The sequence below is a fragment of the Sander vitreus genome, chromosome 8 (genome assembly GCF_031162955.1).
Source record: "Sander vitreus isolate 19-12246 chromosome 8, sanVit1, whole genome shotgun sequence".
Taxonomy (NCBI): Eukaryota; Metazoa; Chordata; class Actinopteri; order Perciformes; family Percidae; genus Sander; species Sander vitreus.
Genome location: NC_135862.1, coordinates 1,839,772 through 1,857,651, shown reverse-complemented (window position 1 = coordinate 1,857,651; position 17,880 = coordinate 1,839,772). Strand labels below are relative to the sequence as shown.

Genomic DNA, 17,880 nt, shown 5'->3' with positions numbered 1-17,880 from the left:
AATTTGTCAAAGCTTTGCTTTAACATTGGAAGATATTTCACTCAGGCCAGACAGCCCCGGGCGATCTGAAACATTTCTGTCCCCCTCTGTCATCATCACACACTTAAAACATTTTGCCAGTACGACGTTTGAAAATTCAGAACCAGAGAAGAGGAAATCCAATATTTGTCCTTTCAACAAATCGAGTCAGTGGCAGTGTGAAAGTGTGTGTCTGTTGGAGCAAGTGTTGTGTTATGTGTGCGTGTCCTGGCGGAGGTGGAGTGTGTAGACGGCGCGAGGCTGCGGGACGTAGATCAGCCCAGGGTGCTTCTTCCTTAGGATGCCGTCGCTCCACAGACACGCCACCCACACCGCCACCAGGAACAGAGCTGCAGAGAAACTACCAGAGGAACACGTTTTCATATCAGGACAAACCATACAGCGATATTCCACTCATCTCAGCTGTGTAATGTGTAATGTATTTTCTTCCAATGATTGACCCAAATGTGTTCTGTTGATATTGTACCGCCAATGGCGGCTACGTCAGATACACTTTCAGCTAAACGCAGAAGATCCATGTTATGTTCTTCTTTACAAAGTAAATAAACGTCAGACTGACTGACTGACTGACATGTGATGTCATCATTCTTAGAGAACTATCAGTTTTTAGAAATTTCTCGTGATATATTGTCTCTAGAAGGGTTTTATTAAACTTCTGTTGTTAAAGAAGGAAAAGAAAATCGCAATTAATGAAAATCACGATACAAATCACATCGGTGCCCATGTATCAGATAGGGACAGAAGCATATCGTCCCCTATCTGTTTGTCTTGTTAACTTCAAAATAAAAACTCTCTGCTTCCTTTTCTGTTCAAACGGGACATTACATCCTGGGTGAAAGTCCTGGGTTTGTTTGACCCATCCACCCCCCTCCCCCCCAACCTGCCTTCTTACCAGGACATTTGAAACTCTAAAGCCTACTACACACCGAGCCAATAATCGGCCGTTGGACAGTCTGGCGAGGTCGGTGACTCGAGTCTGTTCGGTGTGTTCCGTGCCGTCGTCCGTCCGAGGGGCCGTCGTCCTTCATTTTGGCTGAGTTGACATGTATAATTGGGGGGGGCGGGCATCAAATGACCCATCTGATTGGTGGAGAGCTGACCAGGAAACGGGGAGCGGGATGAGCGTGACTAGAGTCTCTCAACATCTGACGAACATCTGTTAAACTGACCTTTGTTGATCTGAAATGAAGACAGATTCAGCAGCTGGGGCCTGTTTCTCTCTTCAGATGTTTCCAGAAACACGTTTCGGTGAACTATTTTAGGACAATATGAGATCGTATACTGAACGAGACGCCATGACAGCGACAATTCAGATTAGCGCCGCCTGCTGGTATGGAGACGTATTACGTCTCGTCTCTTTGGTGTGTTCTGAGGAACTTTTTTGACCAACTTGGGGAGACTGATCAGCCCAAATGCCTTTTCTGCCAACGGTCGGCTGTCTGGTTGGTGTGTCTGGACCTTTATACTTCCTCACCTTACTTCCTGCTTTGCTCCCGTCAGAACTACTATGGCCGCTAGAGGGCGCCGCCACTAGAAACCTAAAATATAGGTCAGAATTGCTGATGAACAAACAACTTATTTGGGTGTTTTTTCGGGGTCCAGGCATGCTCCGTTTACAGCAGCTATGTGCACTATTTTTCATGATATTTCATTAAAAGAATGCCTAAAAAGTTGTCTATCATTTGGATGATCAGAATGATGCTGAAACAAACCTCTTTTTTGTTTTTCAGTTGACAGTCTCATTTGTTTTGTGGTGACGATTTGCTGTTTTAAATGTGTGATACAAACTTTAATCCCAAAGCGTACCTGTAGAGCATGAAGAGGCCATTGCCGTCGGGAACCATGCCGCGCCTCCTCTGGTGCATCACCGTAGCGATCATGGCGAAGAAGGTGAAGATGAAGAGGATGAAGGTCTGTCCCTCTGTGATCAGGTACCTGAGCAGAGGGTCACAGATTCAAAATATATATATATATATATATATATATATAGGGCCAGAGTTTCTGTTTTTATTCAGTTGTTTAACTGTGAGCATCATTTCAATAAACTCAAACTCAATCCCTTTTAAATGCTGTTCTAATCACATAAAACGTCTGACCAAAGGGTCTGAAAAAATGAAATGCAAGAAGCAGTAATATGAATAAAACATATTGTATATAATAGGCAAAAACACCCGGCATGGTTCTTGACTTTTGGTTTTAGCTGTAAGTGCTGACCTCGTTGAGTAAAGTAATTAGTCAGCAACACCTGAGAACTACCTAATCAATTATTTCTAACACCTGGAGGCACACACACACACACACACACACACACACACACACACGCACGCACACACATACACGCACACACACAAACACACGCACACGCACACACACACGCACACACACGCACACGCACACGCGTGCACACACGACGCACGCCACACACACACACCCCCCTCAGGTGTATTGTTCATCAGTTACAGTTTCCACTTCAGCTGTCACTGCAAAAATAAAAATACACTTAAAGCCTGGAGGCAGCAGTGTGTTTATTTCTTCTTAATCCATTTTTCCTTAGTGTTTAGTTATCCAAGTGATGTGTTTGTACAAAAAATAACAAATTAGGATTCACACAATAGTCTGTATGTGTAACATGGTTAATAATGCCTTTGCTTCCACTCACCAAAGTGTATACTTCTGTACTTTAGACTTCCTGTCGCTGCGGAGCTCTCCGGCGTCCAGCAGAAATAGAAGCTCTGTGTATCGGCTCCGGAGGGCTGCGGACCGCCGGAGCTGGGACCCAGCAGTCAGTGAAAATACACACATTGACTTTAATGGAAACCTATTGACTGCGCCGCCGTTCCGGAGCGGATCTGCAGCCGTTCTGCAGTTGGTGGAAATTGGGGGTTAGTGTTCTGACACTTTAAATGACCTGTGCAGTTTAACTTACTAAACTATGTATGTTTATAACATTGTGCAGATTATTTGAAGAGATTCATATTTTTGTTAATTATGTTGATGTCTACTTAGAGGAGGTTTTTTTACGGACAAATACAAAGTGCAGTTGTTGATTGTCTCTGTCTCTTTCTCTCTCTCTGCACACGCACCCGCACACACGCACCCGCACACACGCACACACACACACACGCACACACACACACACACACACACACCCCCTCAGGTGTATTGTTCATCAGTTACAGTTCCACTTTAGCTGTCACTGCAAAATAAAAATACACTTAAAGCCTGGAGGCAGCAGTGTGTTTATTTCTTCTTAATCCATTTTCCTTAGTGTTTAGTTATCCAAGTGAAATGTGTTTGTACAAAAAATAACAAATTAAGGATTCACACAATAGTCTGTATGTGTAACATGGTTAATAATGCCTTTGCTTCCACTCACCAGAAGTGTATACTTCTGTACTTTAGTGTTCTGCCACTTTTTAAGGGAATGGCGTACGTTGCATGCTTCCCAGTTTAACTTACTAAAATATGTTTATTCATATTTTTGCTCATTATGTTGATGTCTACTTAGAGGAGGTTTAAAGACAAAGTGCAGTTGTTGATTTACAAAGCAGCGTGTAGGCTATGTTGCAAACTAATGTTTGTCTATTACCAGAATATAACCACTCAACTGGGAACACTGGCCTTTGGTGTTTCTCTATAACACAACGCCAGCTCACACCTGTTACATATGCGTACTAAAAATGACGAGATTTGTGAGTAAGATGCACACTTCTGTACAAATATCTGTACCTGCTCCCAGCTGCAAAACATCTGTCTAATAAATCGGGAAGCGTGTGTGTGTGTGTGTGTGTGTGATCTGTCTTTGAGATATCTCATGAGCCCTTCATCCAATCTACTTCACACTTGGGTTCCCTAATGAACTTGGGGTTTGGATTTTGGAGCATTTGGACAGCATTGGATATTAAAGGTGCTCTAAGGGATGTCACGCGTTTTTTAGGCTACAACATTTTTTTATCACATACAGCACTTCACTATCTACTAGCTGCCTGTCCCCTGAACACACTGTAAAATCAAATGAAAAGGATGGGAAGCAAACTGCCATGAGTCCATGAGGCAAATGTCTGATTACTCCACATTTTCATTGTGATATTTTGTGATTATATTCTGAATCTGCCACGTTCTCTGTCAGGTAAATGTAGTAGTACAATGTCTTCCTCTGATGTAGTAGTAGTCTACACTGTAAGTCAGTTGTAGGCTTTACAGTGGAGTTGCATATTAAGTGGTTCGGGGTCCTTCTGTAAGTCATTTTGGGGTACAGTTTGGTACAAGCAGCACTACCACAGGCCAGGCAAACGGCCCGTTCCAAACAGGCACATTTTGAACGGGCACTGTAGTAGTTTAAATAACTTGCAGGTGGTGGAGAGGCAGCTACAGAATAAAAGAGATTTATTCTCCGACAACACATTTTCCTTTCTCTTTGGGACATTTATGTGCATCGCTTCGGATTGATATCCGATGGTGCATGTGTACTCTCAGTCAGCATACATTTCTTGAATATACTTATTTAAAGATGAGTTTACGCTGTGCACAGTGGTGACTCAGTATCATCCACTCAGAATAACCCCAGAATAATCAGCCAGCATGTAATTCCCTGATAACTTATAACACAGCATGTCATGGATTCTCAAACATAATCTTTTTAAAGTCCTTTTACTTTGATGTCGTTGGTTTGTTTCCCTGTTTTTGCTGCCGGGGTCTCAGCAGGGAGCCGACCGACCCCCTACGCTCCTCACATTGTGTTTTTATTGATAGGGAAAGAATATAATCTCTTTCTGCTGTCGGCCAAGCTGGACTTCTCTCTGAGTGAGAGCGTCTGCATGTAGTTGTACCGAAGACAACAACCCCTGTCTACTAAGAAATGATGTTTCCATGTAACTAAACTGCATTCTCAGTTACATTTCGAGGGAAGCATCTTTTCTCCCTGATTACACATCCCTGTCCCAGCGACTGGCGCACGTTGTCAAGAGGTTGCATTCCTTTAACCATCTGAGGTCTAAGAACATTTTCACACATCTTCTTAAATTCACCTTTTTGAGGTATTTGCATATAACTGATCCCCATGTGTTTCATATCAAAATGTTCAGAACAAACTCAGCTTTCTGTTTGGTGAGACCCAAATCTGTCCCAGAGCAATGTGCGAAGAGATAATTTGGCACTAAAGCTGAAACTTTGATGGTGGCTTTTTGAAATTCCTCAAATCTCTATTTCAAAGATAGATAGATAGACAGATAGATAGAGAGATAGATAGACAGATAGATAGACAGACAGACAGATAGATAGATAGAGAGATAGATAGATAGATAGATAGAGAGATAGACAGATAGATAGATAGAGAGATAGATAGACAGATAGATAGAGAGATAGATAGACAGATAGATAGATAGATAGATAGATAGACATACAGAGAGACAGACAGACAGACAGAGAGATAGAGAGATAGATAGATAGAGAGATAGATAGACAGACAGACATACAGACAGACAGACAGATAGATAGAGAGAGAGACAGATAGATAGATCCTTCTATTAATCCTTTGCAGGAAATTACAGTGTCACAGCAGCTTAATGACAGACATAACACCACACATTTACTGAACTATATCCATACCAATAAGTTAAAAAACAAAAATATAAATAAGGGAAAGTTGTTTTTGTGCATGATAGAGTCGTATAGCAGCTGGTATGAAGGACTTCTTATACTGCTCCAACTTGCACATTGGTGCAATCAGTGCACTTTAACTTATGATGTGTTGTATGAATTGTTTCGGTGCTTGAAATGAGTTTACCAAAGTCACACAGTCAGTAGTGTTAATGTATGATTAAAATATTAGATAAGTGTCTGAAATAAAATTTTGTTATATTGCTTTTTGAGTAGGAGTTTTATCAAACGTCGTTTGGACATGCCGGAGCATCTTTTCGTCCTCAGAGGGTTAATGAAAGTAGCTAGCATTAGCTCTAAAAGTCAGTAAAAGTTGCCAGATGACATTATATACTCATTTGCATATTGGTAAACTCGCATTGCCAGACCTTCCTCCACAGCGCTGCGAAGGAAGGTCTGGACTAGTCCACACAGCATTCCTGGTTGGGAGAAAAACGTGCTCTGGTTTATTGGCATTTTCTTTAAACCAATCACAATCGTCTTGGGCGACGCTAAGCTCCGGACGGAGCCACGGTGACTCTGCTAAATAGTTTCGGGAAGGAACTTGTTTTGGTGGAACATGTAGACGTTCAAAAGTAGTTTTAGTCATGCAACAGAAAACTGAGACTGGACAGATAGTCTAGCTAGCTGTCTGGATTTACCCTGCAGAGATCTGAGGAGCAGTTAACTATAGTCCTCACAAATCCCCCAGAAGTGGAACATCGTGGATGTAGACTAGATATTTTCTACCAATGGCTACATTAATTTAGATGACGTGTAGTGGAAGGGGACGGACATCCGGTGTGACGTGAGCCTAGTCTATATCCATGATGGTCCATGATTGCTCCGGTGCTGCCGGATTGTGTTGGAACTCCGGTGGATTTATGAGGACTATGGTTAACGCCTCCTCAGATCAAAAACTACGTACTATAGCTTTAACATTGGGAAATGGAACTAGTACAACAAGTAAAAATACAATTTTTACAACAAAAACTACATTGAGGACGTAAAGACGTCATGGAAATAGGTCCATAAAAGTCAGTCAATCCACCCCCCCCAACCTGCCTCCTTACGAGGACACTATCAGCTCCACACAACTCTCTCTGTATTTCTCAGTGTGACTATGTTCAGAAGATTGTAGCGTCCGGTGACTTTCACGCGCAAAAAGATAAATACCTCTTCTGAAAAGTCCATCATGTTTTTTTAATCCTCCGTGTCCTCCTCGGCTACTAGTAACTGTGTGGAGGGGGGTGTGATCACGGAAGGCTTTTATCATGTGGATGCGCCGACAGTTTTGTTGTCATTCATTACAATTCTGGCACTATAGCTTAAAGGTCTCAAGTGGTGGGATGAAACCTTTTTCTAGAGGGCACAGAGGATTGTTGCTTATTAATATTAGTATAGGTTTTTATTTCAGACTCTCCGCTAGGTCCATAGCAAGAAATACATACAAAAGAACATACAAAATACAAATCTATCATTTTAAGAATTTGTGTGCAAGCTGTCACGCCAGGGTTTTCTGAGTTAAGATGAGAATCTAAAGCAGATCTTTGTAGGGCTCTTTATGATGCTGTTTTCATCCAAATGACACATAAATGTCTACATAAATTGCCTCAGTAGTGCCTCATTATGTAGAAACACCAGCATTTACTATGACATATGGGGACTCGAAGCAGCAGCCTCATTGCATCATTATATGCCACATATTGCATGAAGACTCCTGGCCGAAAGCCCAGAGTTTGCTTGAGCTATCCCTCCCTACGAGGACTTTGACACAGACTTTGATTGGAAACGTATTTGTGATACGTCAACATTTTTTTTTATCTGGGACAAAATAAGTTTCCCTCGAAATGTAAGCGAGAATGCAATATAAGTGTTTGGGAATGTAACTTTTAGGAGACTCGGCTGAAGTCGAGTGAAGAATGCCGAGCTGTTTCCTCCTCACAAAGCTCTTAACACAAACGTAATGTAGATTCATTCTCCTGCAGCCCGCTAATGGACTTAATCACCACTTCCAGCAAACACCGCTTTCCCTCAGTGACTCCATCTGTTTCTCACTCTGAGAGTTTCATTACAAAGACAAGTTGTTTGGTGGGTTCTCCTCCGTGAGATTAACACTATTATAGAGCCACTGAAGTCAGAGCTCTGCCGCTATTCTTCTTTACACAGCTGATGAAAGTGAATATTCTACTAATATTCCCGTTTACATTTAGCCGTGCAATTTACATTGCTACATTTTGGTTTAAAAAGGAATATCATTTGCTACGTTTCCCCCTCTCGTTCCCCCTGCTCTGGTGTTCCCCCCTCTCATTCCCCCTGCTCTGGCGTTTCCCCTCTCATTCCCCCTGCTCTGGTGTTTCCCCCTCTCATTCCCCCTGCTCTGGTGTTTCCCCCTCTCATTCCCCCTGCTCTGGTGTTTCCTCCTCTCATTCCCCCTGCTCTGGCGTTTCCCTCTCATTCCCTCTGCTCTGGTGTTTCCCCCTCTCATTCCCCCTGCTCTGGTGTTTCCCCCTCTCATTCCCCCTGCTCTGGTGTTTCCTCCTCTCATCCCCCTGCTCTGGCGTTTCCCCCCCTCATTCCCCCCTGCTCTGGTGTTTCCCCCATCTCATTCCCCCCTGCTCTGGCGTTTCCCCCTCTCATTCCCCCTGCTCTGGCGTTTCCCCCCTCTCATTCCCCCCTGCTCTGGCGTTTCCCCCCTCTCATTCCCCCTGCTCTGGTGTTTCCCCCTCTCATTCCCCCCTGCTCTGGCGTTTGCCCCTCTCATTCCCCCCTGCTCTGGTGTTCCCCCTCTCATTCCCCCTGCTCTGGCGTTTGCCCCTCTCATTCCCCCTGCTCTGGTGTTTCCCCCCTCTCATTCCCCCTGCTCTGGCGTTTCCGAGCTCCTAAACCCGAGACATTTGGAAACACTTCTGACCCGTTTTGGTTTGGAATCTGCGGGGTTGTGTTGCAGTCTCAACGGCCGCAAATAGAGACCTTTGGCAACACCGACACTGACGCCAATGTTTCTCCTCCTGATTGGGTCTTATCGGTCACGACATCTTGTTCTCCAAGAACCGTTTATGGGATCTGCGGTTTGGGTGTGTTAGTTTAAACGGAGAAAACTCTGCTTTTGGATTGTAGCCTTAGTGGCTACTGACAGAAACTACAGTATGTGTGATCTACAGCAGTAAAGCAGTCTGACCAGAAGTATGCAGCGTTGGGGACAAGTAGCATCCACGCAGCCGCTGGCATCTTCTCCTCCTGTCTCCGGTAGCTGAAACTTCCGCTGAAGAAGAGGAAGAGGACGAGGAAAAGGGGAACATACCTGGAGGAGAGAAGGAATAATCAAAGGCTCCAAAAACTGTTCAAATTCAAAGCCAATTAAGCTAAAAAGTGTTCTTATTTTTACACATTCGATCGAGAATTCTCACTCCCATCGCGTAAAATACGGATGCTTGGTCAGGAGCCTTTGGCGTTGTTATTGAAGCTAAAAGTCTCCTTTAGTGTCAGATCTAAACACGCTTTATCTAAACTGATGCAGTTAGGTTAAGGAAAAGGTCGTGGGTGGGCTTATAAAAGTATGTTTCCATGACACGCGGGACAAGAACGGGACAGTTGGATTTAGATAAAGAAGGCTTAGGGTTAGGGGCTTACAATTATGCGCCACATTTTAAAAGGTCATATGAACAGACAAACAAAAATTCTGATCTGAGCAAAAACTCTGAATTAAGCATGAAGACTTGCAGTGTGAACGTTTGTCACATTACTTCTTGTTACTCCGATAACGATGGGGTCGCTGCCTAGCGGCAAACGTGATTATGGGTCATTATGAGTTGATGCACAATCGACCTATAAGGACGTTTTCTTGGAGAGGATGGTCTGAATAGAGTCACAATGGTGTAACTCTACTATATGAACATTGGTGAGTTACAATAAAAAAATAATGTTCTTACCACATTAGATGACCAAGAGTGTCGTCAAAGTAACACAGAAGGTCAAAGGCATCGATCTGCAAAATAAAATAATATTCATCACTCTTACAGACCTTATCAGAGATACATACACAGAGCCGTCGTCCTCCTGCGTCGAGGTTGTGTGTTCTTATTCCTGACATGTCCTCACAGGAAGGTCACTTTCCTTTCCACTCCTTTCACTTAATAATAATAATTTCCCACTTGGCCGGGGCTCCATCAGCAACATATTTGCATTAAATTGGGAATCATTATAAATAAACTGCAAAGTGACTTTGCTTCTCCGGTGAAAAACTGAGCTACTGTCTGAGAAAAAATATGCCGATATAGACAAACTCTGCCGTATATCTGCTTTTAATAATGATAATTTAAGGTTATTTTTCTGTACATGGGTACAACACCTTAGACACCCTAGTTGTGACTTTACATATTTTAACATTCACAGTATTCTTTGTTGGAAGAATGAGAGGGGGAAACACCAGAGCAGGAGGAATGAGAGGGGGGAACACCAGAGCAGGGGGAATGAGAGGGGGGAACAGCCAGAGCAGGGGGAATGAGAGGGGGAAACATAGAGGAAGACATTCCGTACCAGGGCAGACGGTTTCAGGTCCTTCATGACTGGATTCTCTCTGAGCGACAGGTGCGGCTGGTAGCCAATCAGCAGCAGCCGTCGGGTGATGGAGTCAGCGACCAGGTGGAGGCTGGTCCCCATGACAACGGCAATGACGCCGAGTTGGACGGCGAGCCGGGGAAACGTCCTGGGGCTGCGCTCAAGCATCTGTGAGAACGGATGTTTGACTGTGATGTGAAAACAAAAAAGCTTCCTTATATGAGTTTATTATTCCATGTGTGTAGTGGCGTGTTGTGTTGTCACGGTTACTTTGAGCTGGATGAGCGGTGTGCAGATGTTGTACAGGATGTGGAGGTATTCGGCAGCACCGGGACGGTTCAGAGGAAACCAGTCGGCTGGGAGGACCAGCTGCAAAGGAAGAAAACACACTGTAAAAACGGAATTATTCTGATTTAAAGATAATATCCCAAAAAAAACAAAAAACTGACTTTACATGTCTATGGTAAAAGAACATGAAAAGCATGTAACTGTGAATTTCACATTTTGTCAAAATACATTCACAAATGTATCACAGTTTCACAAATATTTATTTTATTTAATAGATAACTGTTCAATTCAAGTAGTAATGGATATATATTCCGGGCTCCTATCTTGCACCCGGCGCAGCGTAAAGCCCGACACAAGTCTCTTTGCTAGTTTAAGACCGACCAGTTGTCAGTTTCCCGTCCAGCGCCCACGTCGTTTAAATAGCAAATGCACCTGCACCCATCGGTGGCCCATGCTGGTCTTACAGGGAGGTGTGTTCAGGTGCATTCTGTGCGTGCTGGTCTTACAGGGAGGTGTGTTCAGGTGCATTCTGGGCGTGCTGGTCTTACAGGGAGGTGTGTTCAGGTGCATTCTGGGCGTGCTGGTCTTACAGGGAGGTGTGTTCAGGTGCATTCTGGGAGTATTGCTATCTTGAGGCAGTGGGAAGTGATGGCACCATTGACCAACAAAAACCTGGTCTAAAGTCAATAACGCAGCATTTCATTGTTATTTTAACAGAGCATTAGTAAAATGCTCCTAGGCTCGTGCACAGCACGTGCACACTATGCTTGTTACACACACAGGGACGCACAGCAGCACACACACACACACACACACACACACACAGCAGCACACACACATGCAGAAGATTACAAATAACAATATTACGGTGCAAATCCTCCATCATAACAGCAATGCTCCAAGGTCCAAACGCGCCTGGCTTTTAAAGGGAATGGGAGATGATCTCTGATTGGTTGATTGCATGTTACGCCCAAAACACACCTATGATTAATGAAGACACTAAGGTCAACCCTTTAGAACCATGCGCCCGGTGCACGGACCCTTTTTACCGCCGTCAAACTAGCAAAAGTGGATTAGGACACGCCCTAAACACACCTGCAGCAGGAGCTTCACGCCGCGACCTCAGATCGTTAAAACAGGACCCTGAATACATTACTTCAGTTAGAGAAAATGTGTGATATGGCACTGACAAATATTTCAATCTCAGCTTGGATTAAAAATGGTAAAACACAGCGAGAACAATCTACAATGAGACTTTAAATAATAATTGAATATAAATAAATTAAAACATATAGACTTTTCTCTTTTTATTTATGGCTGAAACCATCCTCCATAAAAAGGAATGAAGTACAGAATACCATGACAACAGGCCGGCCAACATCCAGGAGCCAGTTTTGGACGGTGAAGCGGAGCCAGAGGTCCAGGTGGAACTGAGGCTTGGACAGAACCGCCTCCACCTCCAGAGAACGGGCCGCCCGGCTGCAGAACACAGGAACATGTTACAGGACACGGGTAAACCTGCACAAAGGTCTCTCAGGCTACATTTACACCGCTACGTTTTGGTTTAAGAAACGTATCTTCTGCCATGTTTCCCCCTCTCATTCCCCCTGCTCTGGTGTTCCCCCTCTCATTCCCCCTGCTCTGGTGTTTCCCCCCTCTCATCCCCCCTGCTCTGGTGTTCCCCCCTCTCATTCCCCCCTGCTCTGGTGTTTCCCCCCTCTCATTCCCCCTGCTCTGGTGTTTCCCCCTCTCATCCCCCTGCTCTGGTGTTTCCCCCTCTCATTCCCCCTGCTCTGGTGTTCCCCCTCTCATTCCCCCTGCTCTGGTGTTTCCCCCTCTCATCCCCCCTGCTCTGGCGTTCCCCCCTCTCATTCCCCCTGCTCTGGTGTTTCCCCCTCTCATTCCCCCTGCTCTGGTGTTCCCCCTCTCATTCCCCCTGCTCTGGTGTTACCCCTCTCATTCCCCCTGCTCTGGCGTTCCCCCCTCTCATTCCCCCTGCTCTGGTGTTTCCCCCTCTCATTCCCCCTGCTCTGGTGTTTCCCCCCTCTCATTCCCCCTGCTCTGGTGTTTCCCCCCTCTCATTCCCCCTGCTCTGGTGTTTCCCCCTCTCATTCCCCCTGCTCTGGTGTTCCCCCTCTCATTCCCCCTGCTCTGGTGTTACCCCTCTCATTCCCCCTGCTCTGGTGTTTCCCCCTCTCATTCCCATTGCTCTGGTGTTTCCCCCCTCTCATTCCCCATTGCTCTGGTGTTTCCCCCCTCTCATTCCCCCTGCTCTGGTGTTTCCCCCCTCTCATTCCCCCTGCTCTGGTGTTTCCCCCCTCTCATTCCCCCTGCTCTGGTGTTTCCCCCTCTCATTCCCATTGCTCTGGCGTTTCCCCCTCTCATTCCCCCTGCTCTGGCGTTTCCCCCTCTCATTCCCCCTGCTCTGGTGTTTCCCCCCTCTCATTCCCCCTGCTCTGGTGTTCCCCCCTCTCATTCCCCCTGCTCTGGTGTTCCCCCCTCTCATTCCTCCTGCTCTGGCGTTCCCCCTCTCATTCCTCCTGCTCTGACGTTTCCCCCCTCTCATTCCCCCTGCTCTGGTGTTCCCCCCTCTCAGTACATAGAAAAAGTCTTATATATTTGAGATATTTTGAGATATTTGAGTTCAGCTCATGAAAAATAACAAGTGCAAAAACAAAAGTGTTGCGTTTATAATTTTGTTCAGTATACATAATGTTGTGAAACAATCTGACTAGGATTATTTTGTGGTTTGAAGCCTATCGTCTACTGGCTTGACCCCTGTTTATTTTGACTCTGAAAGCAGTGGCGAGATCTTGGAGAACAGAGCGACACAAAGCAATGGTTCAGTTCACAATGTTCTACAGGTTTAATGAGACACACAAGGATATACATATTTTCTAACAATGGCTACATTCATTTAGATGACTTGAGTCAGGATGGGCAGATAGATTGTCCCAAGGTTTGTTCACACAGTGTTGCAATTTAGGACACAAATAGTCTCACCGTGCTCGCTACAGAGGAAGGTCTCGCTAGTCCACACGGGAGAGTGCCTATGTTCCCACAGCCCTATGTTCCCACATTTCCTTTTTCATAAATTTGTATCAGATTTTATAGCCCTTTCTCCCAATTTGGTAGCCAATTACACCCAACCTATTATCCAGTAGCAATGGACGACAGATGGGAATGTAACCCTAACCCAAACATAGGGCCTAATGTTAAGAAAAATCTTAGAAATGTGGGAACATAGGGCTGTGGGAACATAGGGCTGAACCCGTCCACACAGCATTCCTGGACGAGAGAAAAAACGTGCTCTGGTTTATTGGCATTTCTTTAAACCAATCACAATCGTCTTGGGCGACGCTAAGCTCCGGACAGAGCCACGGTGCCTCTGCTAAATAGCCTCTGGAAGGAGCTTGTTTTGGTGGAACATGTGTACGATCAAAAATAGTTTTAGTTGTGCAACAGAAAACTCAGATTGGACAGATAGTCTAGCTAGCTGTCTGGATTTACCCTGCAGAGATCTGAGGAGCAGTTAACCATAGTCCTCATAAATCCACCAGAAGTGGAACATCGTGGATATAGACTAGATATTTTCTAACAATGTCTACATTCATTTAGATGACGTGTAGTGAGATACAAAAGACTCAGGATGGGCAGAAGGATTGTCCCAAGGTTTGGGAAATTTTTTTGCAATTTAAGGTACAAATAAAATGACTTTCTTCGGAGTTCTCACAGGATGGAATGTAACATTATTCACAACACATAAAATGCATTAATCAATAAATATATTCAACTTTTCTTATATCAGATGTCTAAAGAAATGTGTGCTGTGCTGCTGGTTTCTATCTTGAAACTGCTGCTGTATTGTTGTGTGTCTCCCTCTCTGAGAGCGAGATAGTGTTGTGTCAGTGAGACTAACCTGATTACATAATAAATGCTGCTGGATCAAAATGAAAGCAGCAGGACATTAGCCGATCCTCGGCTGGATGTGTGACAGAGGAACAGAGCAGATTAGCGCCGGAGGAAATCCAGTTTTCTCAGAGTTTGGGGATGATGGAAGGAGAGCATGCGTCAGGTCACGACACTCTCTGGGTTCAGGACGCTTCAGGAAGCACTGTTTTTTTTTCTTCTTTTTTAAAATACCTGTAGATCCATCGTATCTAATTTTCAAGTCATGGCAATGTTGGTCCACAACTCTGTTTTAATCTAGGGCTGAAGAGCATATATCTTTTTTAACATCATTGTGACCGTTTTACAACATTAACAAAGTGTTTAAAACCGTGACAGTTATGTTCTGTGGTTTATATATGAGGACGGAAAACGCTCCTGTGGGTCGGATTAAAGGGTAGGAACTAGAGGATGGATAACCGAGCCTGACGGGACTGACGGGCCGGGCCGAGTTCGGACAGATATTTAGAAATGATGTTGGGGTTTGGGTCGGGCTCGGTCACATCAGCGCGATAAGGCATTGAACATTTTAAATTAAAAAAAAGCTTATTATGTAGGTACGTGCCTGTGTTAACGTGAGCTTGTTGCCCCGTGTGAGCTGATACGCTCATCTGTTGACATTTCTGAATGCCTTCCTACAGTTGCTTAATAAAAGCGGGCTTTCCATAGCCTGGCTCCGCCCTCCTACGTACTTATGCTCAATTTTCATTTCCCTTCAGTACTACATCTGGGTTTGCGGTATAGTCTTGGGTTTTCTCCTTCAAAATTTTTGTCGGTCCAATCAGCGAACAGAGGGAGTGGCTGAGAACAATGACATTGAGGCCGTGCGCTAGTTTGAGTTGTAGTTCCGTAATGGCGGCGGAGAAAGATGCGAGCGAAGCCATTTGGTCTGTTGTGGCAACGCTGCTGAATATCCAGAAGTTAAAGCCCGAGCAAGACAACAATCTTTGCTGAGTTGTGTTGGTGGCCATGATGTTGTGGTCCTCCTCCCCACGGGGTTTGGGAACAGTTTGATTTTCCAGCTTGCTCTGTTAGTGGTGAAGGAGTTGGCTAAGGCTAACGCTAGCGATGCTAAGCCGACATCACGACCAAACGTTAGCGATTGGTTATGGCAGATCCAGAGCGGCTCTGGGCAGATCCAATAGTTTTAAACTTCAACAGAGTACCCGCCTTCAAGGAAGTTAACACTTGTCAATGGAGAGAGGCCAGACTCTCTGGACCAATGAAATGGACCAGAGTCTGGTAGGACCAGGCTAGTGGACCAGAGTCTGGTAGGACCAGGCTAATGGACCAGAGTCTGGTAGGACCAGGCTAATGTACCAGAGTCTGGTAGGACCAGGCTAGTGTACCAGAGTCTGGTAGGACCAGGTTAGTGTACCAGAGTCTGGTAGGACCAGGCTAGTGGACCAGAGTCTGGTAGGACCAGGCTAATGGACCAGAGTCTGGTAGGACCAGGCTAGTGGACCAGAGTCTGGTAGGACCAGGCTGATGGACCAGAGTCTGGTAGGACCAGGCTAATGTACCAGAGTCTGGAAGGACCAGGCTAATGTACCAGAGTCTGGAAGGACCAGGCTAATGTACCAGAGTCTGGAAGGACCAGGCTAATGTACCAGAGTCTGGTAGGACCAGGCTAATGGACCAGAGTCTGGTAGGACCAGGCCAGGCTTTCCACACAGACAAACGTACATGTGTCATTAGTATGAGAAAAAGTACGAGATTTTAACAGTGTCGGATGCGGGTCGGGCTCGAACAGAAAAATGCAGCCCGATCCGCACTCTAGTAGGAACTAACAATCGATATCGTCAGATGGTTTGGAACACTTTTTGTGAAATACACATCTGTTTTTAAACTCGACTTAAATACGAGGAACTTTTCCTGGTTCAGTGCCAGAAACAAAACCAGGAAGTGCACCTTTAACCGTTACACAGCTGAGATGACTGGAATAGCTCCTGGGGACAAAAGGTGGGACAAAAATATAAAAAATACATTTTACAAACCTGCACATGAAAGTTGCTGCGTGCAGAGCGGAGGTCTGTCTCTTCCGGTTGGACGGCTGCATCTCTCTTTTCCAGCTGTTTGTATCTCTAATATTCTGTCTATTTATTTCTTATTTAATGTGACGTTAAAGTATAAAGAGCCAGAGTATCACAGGCCTGACAGGGTGTCTAAGTCTCAATGAGAGACAATTTGGGTTGACAGTAGAGACAATCCTGCTGCTATCATTTATCTTGATTAGCTTCCACGTATGAACCCTGTTTTCCCTTCTCGTCGTTTCCTCTTTGGACGTTTCCTCCGACCGGTGCTGAAGCTAAACACCGTTTTCCTCACAGTTGTCTCTCGGACTGAAACTAAAGCTCATGCAAAGCGAAATCATTTGATGCTAAAATACAGCAGCTTGTGTGCAGGTTGATCTGCCAGCAGATAAGCCTGTAATCTGTATAACCCTCTCCGCCCCGTGTTTTTATAAGACAGCGTTAATCTGGTTTCACATGAACACAGGTAGAAGCTGATGTGCTTCACTGCACAGATCATAAATATCTGTATTGTAGCGAGCTACGCGGAAGAAGTGAAAGAGCCAGAGATATTGAAATCTGTGGAAGTTTATTTACAGTTTTTCTCAATTGTTTACACATAAATACTAGTACTTGAGACACAGTGACCACAACATGTGACTCGTGCACCAACCCCCTGAACCAATTCTGCTAAACTACAAGCATAATTCCTGCTTTACACTCAAATTATGGCTCTAAAACACACTTTTTTCAAAACACTACACACAATTCTCTGCATTTGGCAACAAACTGGCATTGAAATGTGCACACTGACTCATCACATGGGCAAACAATTGAGGGGTTTTGCCCATTGTGTGGGTGTTTTTTTGATTTGTGTGTAGAGTTCTGAGAGCATGAAGCATGCTTTCAGAAAATGTGTGTAAACAATCGCGAAAAACTGTAACCTCTACACACACTCGATATACAGAGGTCATCAATCTACCCATGTAAAGATACATGAACACTACATCAAGACTAAAACCTAGGTAACGTAAATGCATAACGAAAACACTAAGAGAACATCATTTAAACCTTAAAGCGTCCATATTATGAAAATAATCTCTTTTTCTGGGATTTGGGGAGTTATTTAGTGTCTCTGGTGCTTCATACACACTTAGAAAACAACCATCCATGCTGTTCTGAGTGAGATACGGTTTCTGAATGTGTCCTGTCTTCAGTCTCTGGGTCAGCTGGTCAACATCTGCACGGCTTTCTACGTCACTAGGTAGCATCGAAAAGAAAAGTCTTCAGTTCAGTTTAATTTATTAAAAAACAGTTAAAGACAATCATAAGACATGATGCAGATATGTGAAATGGGATACCCTGGTAAACTATTTTGACGCCGGCAATGCCAGAC

At 44.6% G+C, this 17,880-nt stretch overlaps 1 protein-coding gene across 1 annotated transcript in view; it reads right to left on the bottom strand.

Moving 5' to 3' along the window:
* Nucleotides 1–231: 231 nt before the first annotated feature.
* The window catches only part of cln6b (CLN6 transmembrane ER protein b), a 17,801-nt gene continuing 152 nt past the window's right edge, over nt 232–17,880 (bottom strand). Inside the window, exons 2-8 of the mRNA XM_078256201.1 lie at nt 11,883–12,003; nt 10,507–10,605; nt 10,216–10,404; nt 9,609–9,664; nt 8,858–8,980; nt 1,846–1,974; nt 232–379 (exon numbers count right to left, since the gene is read on the bottom strand). Of these exons, the coding sequence (XP_078112327.1) occupies nt 232–379; nt 1,846–1,974; nt 8,858–8,980; nt 9,609–9,664; nt 10,216–10,404; nt 10,507–10,605; nt 11,883–12,003 (865 nt within the window). The remainder of the gene's footprint in view (nt 380–1,845; nt 1,975–8,857; nt 8,981–9,608; nt 9,665–10,215; nt 10,405–10,506; nt 10,606–11,882; nt 12,004–17,880) is intronic.